Raw genomic sequence first — 18,588 nt, forward strand, 5'->3', positions numbered from 1 at the left:
TCCCTGGTGTTCTGGAATCTGCAGGGCACACAGTCAGACCTCAGCCCACCCCCTCTCAAGACCGTCTCCCTCTTGCTCTGGAATCTGCATAAGCACGCAGTGGAGGCTAAGCAATCCATCCCAACAGTAACGGTGCAGGGAGGAGAATCCGAAGCAAAGCTGAACAAACACTCTCCACTGGCTCTAAACCTACTTCCAGGTCGCTGGCACCCTTTGCCCCACGTCCACTGTGCGCCCTGCATGATGAGGTATTGTACACAGGCTGCAGAGGGCCCTGGAGCACAAATTCCACCAGTGCCCCCGTCCTGCAGGAAAACAGAAACCTGGAAACTTCATGATAAAACCAAAGGTCACTATGAGCAGAAACCTTGCAATAACAAGATATCCCTCAACAAGCATTTGGGGGGGGGGGGGCACCGTGAGTTTTGATGATTGACACCGGTGTTGTTATCGATACGGTCCTTGAAGGCTGCTCACTGCGAATAAGGATGCTGTCCTGCCACATCAGCGCAGCCCCCTTCCCTGCAGAACGTCCACTGGGCAGTGTTCCGTCAAACCTAGGCTTTCTAACAAACCGTCTGTGCATCCCGGATCGCTGGCCTGCTGACGCAGGTGCAGATGCCCCTCCCCAAACTGACGTGATCTGACCGTGTCCCTCTCCCCGCGCCACCCCACGGCCCTGCTCTCCACGGTGGCCCTCCCACAGCGGACACGAGGCCCTCCAGTCATGGACAAACCCCGCCCGGGGGCTGCACCGGAATACAGGGCTGCTGCCGCCACTTCTCCTCGCTGCTGGTCTTACCTTCTCCGTGGGAGGAGGAGGAGAAAATCTCTTCGCACAGGCTAGAAATATGTCGGGATCTGGTTTTCCATTCTTCACTTCGGGGTCATCCCCCAAAACGATGTGGTCAAACAAGCTGAAGAACTCCTTGTGTCTGCTGGTCTTTATCTCAAACGATGCGCGGCCAGAGCTGGTGGCAACGGCCAAGGGCACACCATGCTTTCGCAGGTGGTGCATGAGTTTCTCCACGCCTAGGGAAGAGAAGGGAAAGCCTTCAGGGAGGTGGAGGAGGTAGAGGGCCACAAGGCCTCCTGGAGATGCCGTGATAACTCTGGGACCTTGACTCTCTGCCACCTATTCTCAGGAACGATCCGATCTGACACACATGACCTGAACGGGAGGGCTAGGGGCTCTGAAACATACCTACTCAAACCAAAACTCAGAAAGCAATTCAGGGCTTCCCTATAGCATTTCCCAAAGTAACAGAAGGCAATTTTACTGGAAAGAAACACTGCTTTGTTTGCCGGTCCTCTTTTTTTTTTTTTTTAAAGATTTTATTTATTTATTTGACAGAGAGAGACAGCGAGAGAAGGAATACAAGCAGTGGGAGTGGGAGAGGGAGAGGTAGGCCTCCCGCCGAGCAGGGAGCCCGATGCGGGGCTCGATCCCAGGACCCTGGGATCATGACCTGAGCTGAAGGCAGACGCTTAACGACTGAGCCACCCAGGCGCCCGTTTGCCGGTCCTCTTTAGCTGAAATGTGGAAGCCAGGCAGACTGAGCCCAGGGAGGTACCTCTGCACTTGGTGGACCATGGTTTGTTTTGTTTTGTTTTGTTTCTGGAAGCAATGAATATGCAATGATTATGCTGTTGGGGGCGCCTGCTTGGCTCAGTTGTTAAGCGTCTGCCTTTGGCTCAGGTCATGATCCCAGGATCCTGGGATCGAGCCCCACATCAGGCTCCCTGCTTAGCGGGAAGTCTACTTCTCCCTCTCCCACTCCCCCTGCTTGTGTTCTCTCTCTCGCTGTGTCTCTCTCTGTCAAATAAATAAATAAAATCTTTAAAAAAAAAAAAGATTATGCTGTTGGTGTTTTCTGAGAAAACTCGCCATGCTACTGAAAGCAATTCAGTCATTCGTCACTGCCAGGGAGAGGAAATCCTGAAAGGGCTTCTACCAGAAGCTGAGGACAAAGGCCAGAGCTGAAGGAGAGCTGTCACGCTACCTGGTAAGGGAACAGAGGATGAAACAGACCTTGCTGAATGCGGCTGAGCTACAGCAGTAACACATCACATGGAAGGAACACCTCCCACACTCTCAGTAACTGTAAGGGTTAAGTACAGGGAACATGGAGGCGAATACCATTATTCATAGAGCCACTGGAGAGAGGGCTGGTTATCAGAAACGTGTGGAATACAACAGTACTTTCCACCTGGAAACCTTTGCCGACTATGACAGTAACGTCTAAATCCACACATAACACTAATTATCTAAAGCAATATTTTAAATAATCATATAATCATTACTGTTTTAGTAACTGCATCAGGCGATGTCCCTACTTTCTTAATTGCTACAGAAAAGACTGACACACTCATTTTTCTCAAACAGCTAAAGCTGTTCACGAAGACAACAAATACTATGAGCGTTTGACCTTTAAGAGAAATAGTCCTGAGAGGTTCAAAGGAAGATTCAAAGGATCTTAACTCTGTGCCAGGACAACGTTAAAACTTTAAAAAAAAAAAAAAAAAAAGCAAAATCTAGCACTCTGCTGGATGTGAAATTCACAGTGTCTGACATCTAATCAAGAGCTACCACGCCTACACATAAGCAGACAAATACAACGCATGTCCAGGAGAAAACAGCAATCAACAGAAATGAACAGAGACATGGCTGAGATGAAGGAATTAGCATATCATGACCTTCTAGAAGCTTTATAAACATTATAAATATGCCCATGTTAGAGACTACCATCAGAATGGAAAAAATAAAACAAAAACAAAATTGATACCCAATTACATACTATCTTCAGAAAACTTACTTTAAATATAATATTCAGGCAGGTTAAAAATAAATTGATTGAAAACCATATATTTTGTAGCTACTAATCAAAAGTAGGGTTAGCTATATTAATAGCAGAAAAGTGTGCTTTAAAACTAGGAATGACAAGTCTCAGAGATAACTAGGTACATTTCATAATGCAAAGTAGGTCAATTGATCAACAAGACATAATATTAAATGTGTATGCATCTTATAACAGAGCTTCAAAATACATAAAGCAAGAACTAATAGAACTGAATAGAGAAACACACTGAGGTTAGATGGAACAAGTAGACAGAAAGTAGAATACAGCAGACTTCAAACACACTATCAAGCAACCTAACTGAATTGACGCTTATATAACACTTCACCCAAAATAGCAGAATACAAATTATTTTCAAGTGCACCTGAAACATTCAATAAGATAGAACACGAGTCCGTGAGCTATAGAAAATTCTAAAACATTTTACAATAATTGAAATCATTCAAAATATGTTCCCTGATGATAAAAGAATTAAAATAGTTATCAATAACTGAAAGGTATGTGGGAAAAAATATTTGGACATTAAACAACACATTTCTATGTAAGACGTGAGTCAAAGATGAAGTCACAAAGGGAAATTAGATAATCTTTTGTAGAGAACAAAAAGCTAACATATCAAAATTAGTGGGATGTGGCTGAAACATTGTTTAGAGGAAAACTGATGGCACTAAATGCTTATATTACAGAAGGTGGTCTAAAACCAGTAATCTAAGTTGTCCCATTAAAAACTAGAAGTAGACCAATGATTTAAGCTTTCGCCCTAAGATAGTGAGCGAAAAGAGCAAAATCAAGTTAAAGCAAATAGAAGGGAAGAAAAAAATAAAGAGGAAATCAATGAAATAGCATAAAAGAGAATACAGAAAATCAATTAAACGAAAAGCTGGTCCTTTGAAAAGTTCGACTGGCAGACTGTTAGCCAAACTGATCAAGAAAAAAAGGAAGATCCAAATTTAACAGTGCTAATAATCAGAGGACATCTCTACAGATCCTTAAATTCATTAAAAGGATTAAAAAATATGATTATGAGCAGCTTTATGCCAATACATTTAACAGCTTAGATAAAATGGACAGACTCTTTAAAAGATACAAAGCTCACTCAAGAAGACAGTAATAACCTCAACAGCCCTATACCTTGTAAGTAATTTGTAGTTAAAAAAAAGCCTTCTCATATCTAGGATTGGATGGCCTCACTGGTGAACTTAACAAACACTTGAGAAAGAAACAACACCAATTCTGAGCAAACTTTTCAGAAAATAGGAGGGAATGTGTTCCAACTCATTTCATGAGACCAAGTATTTCTCTGATACCAGAGCTGAACAAAAGCCAGACAAGAAAACTACAGATCCATAGATCTCACGTTAACACCTTCTTTGCACTTAAAAACAGTTTCAGCCAGTACTAGTCTTCTACATAATCAGTTTCCACGAAGGTTGAATACATTAGTTGAAAGGATGAAGATGCCAAAACACTCAATTAGTTTGCAACAACCACTGATTAATATCATGAATTATATCTATTAGCTAAATTTCAATTAAAAACCTTTACCTCACTGGTGGGTGGCAGGAAAGAATGCTTATGATAAAAACATAGCCAATAACAAAACTTTTTCTGGATATGGTAATTAAAGGTGAGGACTGTTAACCTTAAAAATAAAACTGACAGTCATTCTACCAGCAAAAATGGACTGACTCGGGAATAGCAGAGAATCACAATCCAGGAGAAGCGAGCTACGGCAAAACCACAGGCAAGTCCAACAAACCAAAGAGAGGGACATTATTTTATGGAGAAGAAGGAGGAAGTTGGAGGGGTTGTTTTGAACAAAAGTCGACTGGAGAAACACAAGAGTCCAGAATGATGATGGTTTCTCACTGGCTGAGTTGCAGGGGAGGTAGGTTTCTAACAGAAGATGCAGAGTACATCTTTCCCTATTGGGGCCTGTAATTGGTGAGTGTTTCTTGTTGAGGATTCTTCTGTTCAAACTGTAATTGATCATTCTTTCTGTGATTGACATTGAGTGGGACAGCTTCACCCACCAGCCTCCCTTCTCGTATCCCACATCCACTTTAGTGAGGCTTCTCCTTATATATGTTCACAGTATCAAAATGATATGAATTTAAAACAAGATTTTCAAATTACTAGATTACACAAGAACAAACCACGATTTTAAAAAAATAATGGAGAGTATTTAAACACCCAGCTCTCTCTAAAACACATGGGAAAAGAAAGTTTTGCTGAAAATGTTCTTTTGTGCTATTCATTTAAAAAAAATCAAATATAGTTTCTATCATGTTAGCTAATCCCGTTAACATTTCTAGTTCTATGAATGTTTTGTCCTGTACCTAACGTAATAGTGAAGTAATGTACATACACAAAAGCACAGCAACAAACCTACACGGGAAGGTGCATACTCAACACCTGCACTGATAGGGGAATGAATCACAAATGTTCCTGCAGGACTGTTTTTTCAATCAGCCACAGCGTACTGAGCGTCTTGAAAGTGGCTGAGACCAGTGTGAACATCCAAGAGAAGGATGTGACCACAGGCCTCTGGGTGAGACATCAGGCAAACATGCATCCTCTTCAGGCTCAATGTTATCGCCTATCAAATAGCAATGATCAGCTTTCCTCATGGAGCTGCTACATGGGAGTGCAAGTACATGGTCACGCACGTAAAATCACCTCGGTGGCTACTTGACAGGCATGACAGTAAGCCCCAAATAAAAGCTCGCCGTTGTCATGATCATCTGATAAAACCTGAGGATACAGTCACTAAGAAATCATTCAAATCTCTGGATATATAATTGGCTGACTCCGTAAAAAAACTTCTGTATCCTTTAACTACTCTCTTATTCAGTCACTGCTCCTGAGAAGTAAAAGACTAAAAACATAAGTGGAGTTCTACCCTGCAGAGAAGCTGGTTAATTAAGTATATAAATGAAATCCAGCTAACAGCTTCTGGCCCTTGGTGTGATGAAGTCGGTTTAAAGGAAGGGCAGAAAGACAGGTATCTCTTGCTACAAAGAATCAGCTCTCGGAGGATTAATCTACAGGGGAAGAAATACGAAATGTGAAGAATCAGCAGTCTTGATAGGAAGAATGCTTTCCTCTTACTTCATCCTAAAGACCTAAGATTGATGAGAGAGAACAGGGATGCTGCCATTAAAATGGATTTGGAAAAGGAAAAATGTAGAAAAGATTGAGATCTGACATGAGTTAAGGTATTTCTCTGGAATTCATTCATTGGGTGGATATATCTGTGAACATCGTACTAGCTCAGGCCGGTGTGTCCTACTAGCACGACTAGCACTTGACCCTAAACACAAAGACCTACAGTGAGGAGTTAACAATATGGGGGAGATGAAACTTATACAGAAATGTGCCTGCCATTAGGAACTATGGAGTGGGCCCTGAGTGTAGATTTCTCTAGAGTTAGACCTAGGAAGATAATGTCAGTTGATGAATGCCACCAGCTACCTATAACCAGATAGACACCGATCCTGTCCTGGGACCACAGACACTCTGCAGGACTCTGCCCAGCCTAGACCTTCTACACATGCATTCTGGTGATAGTGTATGGCCGGCCCCCTCTTCACCCTGACCCACCCACGTGTAAGGGGCTTGGGTATAGTGCCTCTCCTGGAAAGTGTCTTTCACAATCACCGGGAAGGCAGACAGGCTAATACCTTGGTATTACAGATCAAAGGCCTGGGATGGAGTGTAGTGGGTTGACTGGTGGCCCCCCAAAAGATATGTCCAAATTCTAACCCTTGGTCTAATGATCTTATTTGAAAAGAGGGTCTTTGTAGATATGATTAAGGATCTTGAGAAAAAAAGATCATCCTGGATTTAGGGTGGGCCTTAAATGCAATGGCTAGTCTTTTAGTCTATTTGGGCCGTTAGAACACAACGCCCCCAGACTCGATGGCTTATAAACGACAGATATTTATTTCTCAGAGTTGTGGAAGTTGGAAGTCAGGATAGAGGCACCACAGATTCCGACCTGGTGAGGCCCTTGTGGAGCACAGTCAACTTGTCACTGTGTCCTCACATGGTAGAAGGGGGAGCTAGTTCTACGGGGTCTCTTTTATAAGGGCACTAATCCCATAGGTGAGGGCTCCACCCCCATGACCTGATCACCTCCTGACACCCTACCTCCTAACACCTTCACACTGGGGGATCAAGGATTCCAGGTATGAATTTTGTGGGGGGCACAAACATTCGGACCATAGCAACTGTGTCCCCGTAAGAGAAGAGGAGAGACAGAGAGACAACCCTGCGTAGACAGATGCAGAAAATGGAGAGTTGCAGCCACAAGTCGATGAATGCCTGGAGCCTTCAGAAGCTGGGAGAAAGAAGAAAGGATCCTCCCCTAAGTTTCAGGAGGGTGTATGGCCCTGCCAAGACCTGATTTTGGATTTTTGGTCTCCAGAATGGTGAGAACATAAATATCTGTTGTCGTAAGCCACCATGTTTGTGGTCATTTGTTACAGCAGCTGCAAGAAGCTAGTACATGGTAGGAGACCAGAAACTGGGGCCTTGACTCTGAGAAAGAGTGAAATTCATGACAGTAAGGGTGAAAATGTACTGGTGACATTGCAGAAATTGTCAGCAGACAAGGAAGGACAGCGCTCGGGAAGGGAAGGGTAAAGAAACACACAAAGGAATAAACAGCTTCGAAGATGCTCTCCATTTCAGTAGGAAGAGGCCCAGGAATGTCTAGCTACCAACTCCAAGACCCAAAGAGCTGGCAAGGGGCAGTCACTCCCCTGGGGCCAACAGCAGGGAGGCGTGGAGGGTCCTGGGAGGTGGTGGAGCAGTGGTTCTCAACAGGGGTTTTTTGACACCTCTCCTCACTCAGAGGAGATATTCGGCAGTCCCTGGACTTTAACTGGACTGATTTCTAGTCAGTGCCTGGTGATGGAAGGCCCACAGGCAGTGTGTTCATAGTCCCGGGGAGATCAACAAGTACTGACTCACCCTAGCCCTTTCAGGCCTGGATTCTAAGTCCTTCTGCCCTAAGTATGGGGACGGTGACGGAGATGACCGCACATTCTACCCTCGTGCCAGGATGCAGGATTTGAAAGACAGGCCCTTCTGAAGTGAGGACAATTCAGGTGAAGGGCTCCCCTTCCAGGAAGTGGTGCTAACTGTGGACATAGCTCAGGAGCACTGATATTTCCATCAGGCTCCTACCACATTCAGGTGGACATGACAACGATTTCCTGATCTACCATTTCATTTAAGGCACTGGTTCTCAAGTGGGAGGGGGTCAGTTTTGCTCCCATCCCTGCTGGGGGACATTTGGCAATGTCTGGAGATTTTTTTTTTTTTTTGGTTGTCACAACTGGGGAAGGGAATGCTCCTGGCATCTGGTGGGTGGAGAGCAGGGATGGTGGCATATGCAAACTAGAGGGCACAGGACTCCCCACCACAGAATGAGTCATGCAGACCCCAATGTCACCACTGCTGAGGCTGAGAAGCCCTGCCTTAGCATGAGAGACTCTGTCTTGGAAACTCTGGCTTCTAAGAGGAACCTGGACTGTTCCTATGTGTCCAGCATCAGAGTGCGCCTAAGGGTACGATAAGGAATAAGAAAGAACAGTGCCATCCATGTTGCTCTGGTCCAGAGTTCCCAGCCTGGAGAGGGGTCCGCATGTCAGCAAATCACAGTGTGATAATGACAACGCTTCATGTCTGCCTCCTCCCCTTTTCTGTAACTCAAGCATTGTCTGAGGTCATGCTGACCTGGTATGCGCCCCAGTTTCCCAGCTCCTGTGCTTTCACTTTTGTGCACGGCAGACAGAATGCCCTGTCTGAAAGCCGGATCATTTATAAAATAGGATGGGGTGGGATGTCCCCATCACATGGTTCCAGGCAAGACAAAGTCACTGGTATGGACTGGAGCCCCCCTGAAATTCCCATGTTATAGCCTTAAGACCCAATGGGGTGGTGCTGAATGTGGAGACTCTGGGAGGTGATTGGGGTTATATGAGGCCATGAGGTGGAGCCCCCTAATGAGATCGGTGCCCTTATAAGAAGAGGAAGACACACCTCACTAGAACCTCACCATGCTGGCACCCAGACCTTGTACTTCCAACCTCTAGAACGGTGAGAAATACATGTCTGTGATTTACACCACCCAGTCCGTAGCATTTTGGCATGGCAGCTCGCGCTAAGACACAAAGGTGAAAACGTTATGCTCAGGCTACACCCTCAAGTCTTAGAAGATATTGGATACAGTTAATGTCTTTCCTGTATTAAACTGGACAGAGGAAGAGAGTTCCCCTCATTTCTATGGCTCAGATGCACATCCCCAGGTGACCCAAAGCAATAGGCCTCTCACACATGATGTTTACAACCTTGTCACCCCACAATGAAGCCCACTAGGCAAGTAGGCCTACACAGAGGACTCCCAATCAGGATTCTGGGGTATACAGAGTTTACTCCCCAAAATTCATGTCTACCCAGAACCTTACAATGTGACCCTGTTTGGAAATACGGTCTTTGCAGGTGTAATTGGTTAAGAATCTGGAGATGAAGTCATCTTGGATTTATAGGGTGAGCCCTAAGTCCAACAACTGGTGTCCTTATAAGGAGAGGATGCAGAAATGTGGGGAAGAAAGCCACGTGAAGAGAGGCAGAGATGGGAGGGACGCAGCCACAAGCCAAGGGATGCCTGGCGCCCCAGAATTTGGAAGAGGCAGGAAGGACCTTCCCCTAGTGCTGGCTTGGGGCACAAGTGGGAGCCTTCCACAAGGGAAAGCTATCATCTGGAGTAGGCCTTTTCCTTGGTGGGCCTCGAAACATTGGTGTTTGCATCTTTGTCATGAGGTGACTCATGTCTCCAGAGAAGAGCGTTCCAGGATCTTGCTGGTTGTTGAGGTAAAGGGCCTTCAGCGGGCAAATGTTCCCTTCGTCCCCAATGTTCTCTGCATCCTCCAGGAGCCTTCTTATTTGCCATCTGAAGCCTCTCTGGTTCAGCGTATGGAAGAGAATCCTGTGTTCTGCCTGGGGTGGGGAAGGATGGCATCTTGGATGCACAAAATGGGGCAGAGGACCCAGGTGTCCAGCTCCCTCGCATCCAGGATTTCTACCCGCCCTGCAGTGCTGTTTGCCCTGTTTCACCCTGCCTTCTGTGAAACACGCATCCAGCCTGCCGCCTCTTTTTAAATGCAAAAAGAGTCAAAAGAAGAATATTTTCTGACACATGAAAATGATCTGAGATTCAAATTTCAATGTCCACACAGAAAGCTTTTTGGGAGCACAGCCACACCCATTCACATCTGTGTGGACTGTGGCTGCTTTCAGCTCAAAAGGTAGAGAAGTCAGTAGTTGAGACAAATGCTGTGCATGGTCTACAAAGCCAAAAAAGCAGAAAAAGTTTGCCGACCTCTGCTACATGGCAAACAGACCTTGTGCATGCACCAGAGAAAACACATTGGAAGTGACGGACAAATAAGAGGTAAATTTCATCATGACAGAAGGCAGCCAGGCATTGGGATCTAAGTCTTCTGCCTCTTAGCCAGGGATGCTAGAGAGAAGTATCGCAGTTAACAGGGATTCTTCTAGAGGCCTTAGCGGGGAATTACCATTCTAGAAAATGAATCCACAACCCCAGTGCTTTCTTCCGTCATACACTTAACTATTTGCTAATTATGCTAAAATTACTGGAGCATTATCAGAGCAAACTCAAAGTAATGTTGAGAATTTAAATATTTACAGGATGTCCATATTGTATACACCGTATAATAAAATGTGATATCTAATGGGGAAATACACAGCACACAGGTATATTCATGTTTAGTGATGGCTAACGGTCAACTCCTGTACTATGCAGTTCAATCTCGCTTTGGATATTGGATAATTTCCCATATAGAATAGTTTATTCGTCAAAGGTCCATCATTTCAATGCAACTGAAAAGGGGCAGCATTTTTAAATCTGCAAAATATTTTCTTCATCTTATGAAATTTAGTCTGTAGAAATCCCTAATGAGCAAAAATTGTGTGTATAAAAATCAAATCACTCTGATATACAAGCATGTTTGAAATCTCCTTATTAAATTGCCATTTCAATAGACTGTGCATAGACAAAGAAAATCAGTCAAATAAGATTCATATGACCCAGAGAGTATCTGAGTTGGAAGTTGCACATTATTTTCTGAAATGTGGGACATTCAGAAGATGACCATTTCCGGCAAATTCGTGACCCTTTGATCACATGCACTGTTCTGCAGCTAGAATGTCAACTCACAAAGGTGCTGGTTTCCACCCGAGAAGATCCTTTGTTCTGGGAGGATCTGGAGACATCCCGGAGGTCCTGCCCTCTGCCCTCCGAGTCAGCCCGAAGCCCCACCCCGCCTCGGCACACGGTCGTCTCTTCCGTCCAAGTGATAAATGTTGCCCTTCGTAACTTCTGACGTCACCTGGAAAACTCAGAATCAGCTATCTCTGCTTCCCAAACCGAGTAAAGGCCACTGTTCTGTGTCACGTAAAGGATCAGACAACAGGAGAGCAAGTCTTGTCCTTGCTCCATTTCTTCTGTCCAAAAGAAATGGCCCTGAGTGGTTGTCAAATGCATTAGGAGCCTCCACTGAACAGACGTGACGATCAGGAGCCCTGTCCTTACACAGTGACAGGGATCGTTACGGAGACTCTTCAACAGGTGTGGCCGGTTGTCGGTAGTGAACGGGGAACACAAGGGAACACGTGGTAGTCTATTCTTCGACACCTGACTGGAGTACGTGGGCCTCCTAGGTTTGCACAGATTCTAGAAAGACTAAGACACTCTAAAAAAGCATACCGAATTTCAATGTTTCCTTCCCTCTGTTTCGTTAATATTTGAAGAGAGTGGCCAATTACCGTTGAGCCTTCAACAACGCAGAGGTGGAGGTGCTGAGCCTCACACAGTTAAAAACACATGCATAATGGTGCCTGGGTGGCTCAGGAGGTTAAGCGTCTGCCTTTGGCTCAGATCATAATCCTGAGGTCCTGGGATCGAGTCCTGCATCGGGCTCCCTGCTCAGCGGGGAGTCTGCTTCTCCCTCTTCCTCTGCTCCTCCGTCCCCCTGCCAACTCATTCTCTCTCTCTCCCAAATAAATAAATAAAATCTTTAGAAAAAAAAAAATGCAAACGTAACTCTGACTCTCCCCAAAATTAACTACCAATAACAAGCAGCCAATCAACACATATTTTGTGTGTGATGTGTATTATATACTGTGTTCTTACAATAAAGTAAGCTGGAGAAAAGAAAATGTGACTAAGAAAATCATAAAAAATACATTTACCGTACTGTACTGCAATACAGAAAAAAAAAATCTGCATCTAAGGGGACCCGTGCAGGTCAAGGGTCAACTGTATTTCAAAACACTGACAATTCTGGAGAAAAATTTCATTCTGTGCCTTTGTTTATTTGACTGAAAGTTGCTTAAAGTGTTAATTTTATTTACTATGAATCACTTTTAAGCTTGCTGCTTCTAAGGATTTGTCGCTCAAAATCAATGTACAAAACAGCTATTTAAATAGACTTTTATTTATAGCCCAAGAGAAAAATATCACAGGAAATGCTGATAGCTCACTGAATCTTAGTGAGTCTCTCTTATAGCTCTGAATAATAAGATAAAACTCTTGAAGTTCACTTGCCCAAGGAAGTACTAGGAACGTTACAAAACCAAGCCTAAAAGAACGCATCTGGTTCGCCACAGACCAAGCCGCCGAACTCCATGTTCACCATCACAGTCGTGTGCTAACAGCCTGCAAGTGCACAGGCTGAGAGCTCACTGTTCATGCTTCTCTGAAGCCGTGGTCCACCCTCATCGATACAACACGAGCCCAGTGCTGCCGACATCACCGAAGGGGAGTAAAGCTGCGGATGATACGAACGTACAAGACAGACTTGGGTTTCCAACGTGTGCACACGTACGTGGTAATGGAAAAGAAACGTGACCACTTTCCAAATAGCTCCCATCAGCATTGGATTCCTTTTGCCTGCCTCATGCATCCAAAAATGTGACCAAAATAACAGCAGACCCTACCCCGGCGATCCCCGAATAATCTGAAAGTGATTTGCCCCATTTGCAGGGAGCACAATATTAATACATGATCGTTTCCATCATTGACTATTTTTTCTTGCTGGCACTTTGCACGAGTTTCGACTGTGTGGCCGGAATTTGTGTTGTGATGTTTGTGTTGACGCCCTTTTCCGTGAATCATTTCGAATATAAAATTCTTGCCATTAGAGTCTGTGCTCCGAGGAATCGCTGAGGGAGGGAGGAATAAGGAATAAAGTGCTTCCATGCGTTTTTCTGTGTCTGTTCTGCTGGGGAGAGACGCAGAGAAAGGCACCAGGTCTGGAAGGTGACGCAGGAACCATTGGCTGAGGGATGACCGCTTTCAACCGGCGAGCCGGCAAAGAAGTACCCAGTGCTGTGTGTGCTTAAGAGTTCATCCGACTGTGTCCCTGACACTGGGACCCACTCAGCACCGGGTGGGTGCTCAGGTGCACACGAAGGAAGGGTTTCTGCCCAAATGCAGTGTGTAATGCCGCCTGGGGCTGAGGAGACACGCGAATTTGTCACATTCATGTGAACATCCTCTGCACTACACCGTCACCACGTCTTCCCACGTCGCCTGTCCAGGAATTTTACCAAAATACAACTACGTCCTCCTCCCAAGGCTTCTGGCATTTTAGAAAAGAAACTTAATTTTTCTTTATTGTGGTAAAGTACATGTGACATAAAATTAACTGTATTTATTTATTTTTTAAAAGATTTTATTTATTTGTCAGAGAGCAAGCACAAGCAGGGGGAGGGGCAGACAGAGGGAGAAGCAGACCCCCTGCTGAGCAGGGAGCCCGATGCGGGACTCGATCTCAGGACCCTGGGATCACGACTTGAGCCAAAGGTAGATGCTTCACCAACTGAGCCACCCAGGTGCCCCTAAATTAACTGTATTTAAGTGGACAGTGCAGCGGCATTTAGTACATTCTCATTTTTGTGTAATGGACAGCATTAGCTAGTTCCAGGAACTTCACGTTCCCAAACTGAAATGCTGTCCCCGTTAAACGCTAATGCCCCACTCCCCCTGCCCGAGGCCGTGGCGCCCACACTCCCACTTTCTGTCTCTATGAATGGCATGACTCTCCGTGCCTCCGGGGGTGGAATCATCCAGAGTCTGTCCTTTTGCGACTGGCTCAGTGCACTCGGCATCATGCCCTCAACGTTCCCGTGTCGTAGCAGGTGTCAGAACGTCCTTCCTTGTTAAGGCTGAAGAGTATCCCCTTGTATGCATCTACAGCATCCTGTTTATCCGTTCATCCATCAGTGGACCTGGGGTTGCTTCTGCCTTTTGCTGTTACGAACAGTTGCTTTTAATTCTTTAAACGAGCTATGTAATTTTTTTTACTTCTTGAGACACAATCATCAAACCCCAGCGGACATGTTCTGCCTGTCATGCACTGTATCTCTGAAACAAGGCTGTGTGCCTTTCCCAGATGGAAAACTAACAACATATGCCCCCATCCTGTCTGTGCACACACAGCGTCCCCATTACTGTGGTCAGTGTGCCAGAAAGGGGCCGTGCGGGTGGGGGCAAGCTGGGCAGCCTTCTAGGACCTGGCCGCGCCCCGGAACAACAAGTCACTCCGCACGCCCAGCAGGTGCCACCCACTCCCAACTCTGCTCCTCTGTGCAGAGCACCTGCTCCGAACGCACCCAGAGCCTCTCTGTGGGGCCTCGAAGCTCTTCTCCCGCCCCGGTCTCTCGGCTCCGTCCCTGAGAACCCTTTACCTGCTCATTTTCTCTCTTCCAGAGCTAAGTCTTTGAGGCAAGGATTTCTTTTATCCGTTATCTTATCCTTCCAAGTACTTAAAAATCCACAGCAAAACCACCACACATTTAAAAACAGACATTGTAATTCTTTTTTTTTTTTTTTAAAGATTTTATTTATTTATTTGTCAGAGAGAGCGAGCAAGATTGATCGCACAAGCAGGGGGAGCTCCAGGCAGAAGGAGAAGCAGGGTCACCATTGAGCAGGGAGCCCAATGCAGAACTCGATCCCAGGACCCTGGGATCATGACCTGAGCCAAAGGCAGAGACTTAACCAGGTGAGCCACCCAGGCGTCCCAGAAATTGTAATTATTTGAGCAAAACATTTATGTCCACAGGCATGTAATATCTAGGATCCTAGAGAGAAAAGACATGCGTCTCATGTGGCTTAGTCTACAATGTCTCCATTATAATTTAGTAAATAACAATGAAAGCAATTAGCAGTCTTTGAACATGGAAATTTTAAACCCAGAAAAAGAAATTATGTCCATATACAACATCAAATAAGCTGGCATTTTTAAGGAAAGGGGGAGAAGAACTTCCGAGCTTTGCCAGTTACATGTGACCAGCAAATAGTCTGTTCCTATGGCTTCTTCCCACGCCCTGCAATCCTGAATTTTCCTGGGCATGTGCCCGAGTCTGTTTCTTAAAGAGAAAAGCAGCACGGGATAAGCTGAATGGACTATCATGGTTGTTAGCTTACGGTTTTCCTTGTCACTTGTCACGTGTGTCCTTTAACCGTGCAATGCTCAACGAGTGCAGCAGGCGAAGTTAAACCGAGGGGGCTCCCCGCAGCCTGGAAGGCTTCTCCAGGGGTGAAGCACCGGCAAAGCGCCCCCATGCTAGAGCAGACGCCGGGAACGTCAACTTGAAAGGCCAGGTGCTTGAGCAGGTAGGATTGTCTGCGTGGGTTCTGCATGCATTTGTAAAGGACAGCATCCCACGGCAGGCTGTAAGCTTTTACATTATTTTGGGAGGCCCACCTCTTCGCCGTGAGGCTGCTGCCACACGGTCAGAGCAGCACTGTGCTGCGGCCAGACTCCGGCATTCTGGACGGCGTGCCAGGCCCTGAGGCCACCGGCCAGTGTCGGGGCAAGAAGCGGAAAGCCCGCAGGCCCCGAGGCCGGCCTGTGCGCCAGGCAGATGCTGTGCGTGACCAGAGGCAGACTCGCACTCACCCCTGTGAGGCCACGGAGGCCCCGTCGCCGGCCCGGCCTCGAGGCTCCGTGGCGAGCGTCGCTATCCTGGAGGCTGCCAGGGAAGAGGGGCTCGCCCGGCGCCACCGCACACCCATGCGGCTTCCTTCCGGCGCAGGCACACGGAGCGTGTTCGGGGGCTTCTGGGGTTTCCCAGGCTCCATGTCTGTGAGACACGCAGACCCCATAACGGACACGGAACCTGTTGATGTCTTCTTCAAACTGCACTCAGCATCAGAGTCGACGACACTGATTGTGGCTTGTTCCCAAGAAGGGACAGTTTCCATAATGACCGTCCTTTCACTCCTACGGTGATAAATTCCACGTGTGAAAAACCATCCTGAGACTCCCCTTCCGTCCTCACCTGCTGTCAGGCAGTGATTTAGGACTCTTCACCACTGCAATGCTATAGCCTCAAACGTTCAAGTACTGACACCTCGTTGAGTTCCAGCCCTGGTTTCCGAGGTGAGTATTAATTTGTGCCAACATCACGGGACACTGGGCCGGGGACATTTCTGACTCCACTGAGACTTTCTGACTCCACCTGAGTGAGTCCGTCCATCCCGGTGTCCTCCGCGCCCAGCTCGCCCATGCCCCCGTCATCATGTGCCATAAACCCCCAGGGACGCTCCCCCCACCCCCCAGCATGGTTTCAGCCTGGCACAACTCGTCTTCAAACATCCCGGTGGTTTCGCACCCTGGGAAGCAGCAAACACAGGAGCTCGGCACCAAGCACCTTCCCTAAGCGAGCTGAGAGCCTGCCTATTCGTCAGGCACACAAACGATGAGAGGCCCGGCTTCCGCCCGTCACAGAAGCAAGTTCCTTTGCTGCTTGACATCCTCCACGGCCACTCCTTTCCGTCTGAACGGCCGTGTCCTCCCTGCGCACCTGCCCATGCCCTCTACGTTGTCCTCAGTTTACCCCAACTTCTAGCACCTGCCAAAAAGCTCGCACTGCTCCAGGAATAAGGGACCTTATTTTATTTTCGTCTACGTCCTGTCTTGAACTTGTTTTTGGCGTGAACTATGCTGCTGTGGGCTTTCCCTCGCACGTCCCTCGAACTGACTACACACGCCATGGGGAAGGGTCCCCCTGAGCACCCACTCAGCACTAGACGCACTGAAGGGCTCAGGGAGGAAAGACGAAAGTTATAGGACGGCGCCAAGGGGCCGAACGCCTTCTTGCGCAGCTGTGCGGTGGGGAGCGCGTGCAGAAGAGGAGGGAGGCTGCTAACACCCCTGCTGATGGCCTCCAGGGGCTAAGGCTGTAAGAGACACGAACAAGGAAGACAGCAGGGAAAGAAAAGGCGCACACTTAGCATCGGACGGAAGGCCGCAGGATGAGACAGGCTAGCACACGAGACGGAACGGACGCGGGGAGCCTTGGGACGAGGGCCCCACGGTGCTGAGTCGTGCCCGCTACGTGGGTGGGCGGTGTTTGTCCATGCAGCCGAGCAGAGATGGAGAAGAGCATGACGCACTTCTCGCCCCAGTGAGGACCGGATGCGACCCGGGGAAGGCCCCCCCACGCCCCGCTGCATATGCCGCAGCAATAATCCACTGTGGAAACGGACCTGCGCTTTCCTGGGGGGACCTGAGCCCCAGGAGCATTCAGAGAGCTCGGTGGGAGAGTGGGAGAGTGGGGACTGACCCCACACACGCACATACCCCAACCTCAGAGGCCACGACACTTGCCGGCTCCCCTCCCTCGGCCGCCCCTCCCTGCGGACGAGGCGTGGGCGCCCCACTGTTGGCTGTCCAGGGCACCAGGGTTCTAGCTTGTCATCTCTGCCTGTCCCTCTGGGTGATCTCCTAGGGAGCGAGGAGGCAGGGGGCCCAGACGGGCCCGAGTGGGAGGGAGCAGTGCGGGGCTGACCACCGTGCACCCACCTGGCCTTGTCACACTCCTGTGATCGGACCCAGAGCCAGGCCCTAGGCTTTGCCTTGGGAAATCCCACAGCCAGTGGAAGAACAGAACAGGGAAGCGTTCTGGAGGAGTCCACAGCATGAAAGGTACCTCTTTCTTGTTACTGGCCTTCTAAGCCAAATTACGCTAAGTTATGCCAAAACATATTATTGCATTGATCCCGAAGAATCCGTGGATGAAGGAACTGGTCGAAAACACAACGTAGGTAACCAACACCTTTCATGAGGAATGTTGTTAAAAAGGTTTTCCTACATGCCAAGTCACGGACTTTCCTTCCGTAACCCAACATACATTTCAACGTGTGAAACCATACCTGTTAAAGCCCCAGAAAACTGACGATAGATGAACCACATTTGTATAGTTTTCTCCAATTTTGCCACAATTTAAAAGAGCTCTGTTTTCATAAAATAAACCCTTCACTAACAGATGGTTTCCATTCGCCTATGAAGTCACATACAAAATGCCTACAGAACACACTGCTCCCAAGTATTTCCTGCCGGGGACATTCATGGCACACGGCTTCAAGAGGAGAGACTTTCGATACAACTGAACGATGCAGCCCTGCTCATGTGAGTCCCTCACTTCTGTCGCTGTCTTCAAGCCCCAGGATCAGCCCTATTCTCCAGGCAGGCAAGGCACACCCCGCATCATACTCAGAGGATGCTGCCCCTGGTGATGCGCCCAGGCAAGGACACACCCTGCATCATACTCAGGAGCTCCTGTCCCTGGTGATGGTCCAGGCAAGGACACACCCCTGCATCATACTCAGGAGCTCCTGCCCCTG

At 47.4% G+C, this 18,588-nt stretch overlaps 1 protein-coding gene across 3 annotated transcripts in view; it reads right to left on the reverse strand.

The window, feature by feature from the left end:
• Positions 1-18,588, reverse strand: part of PUDP (pseudouridine 5'-phosphatase) — a 267,324-nt gene that overhangs the window by 207,581 nt on the left and 41,155 nt on the right. For all 3 annotated transcript variants that reach the window (XR_004297753.1, XM_032391180.1, XM_032391179.1), the window contains exon 3: positions 803-1,032. Coding sequence is in view for 2 of the 3 variants with exons in the window: in XM_032391180.1 (XP_032247071.1) it covers positions 803-1,032 (230 nt within the window). In the remaining variant the exon portion in view is untranslated. The remainder of the gene's footprint in view (positions 1-802; positions 1,033-18,588) is intronic.

The sequence above is a fragment of the Phoca vitulina genome, unplaced genomic scaffold, assembly GCF_004348235.1.
Source record: "Phoca vitulina isolate PV1807 unplaced genomic scaffold, GSC_HSeal_1.0 scaffold60, whole genome shotgun sequence".
In the NCBI taxonomy this organism is placed as follows: Eukaryota; Metazoa; Chordata; class Mammalia; order Carnivora; family Phocidae; genus Phoca; species Phoca vitulina.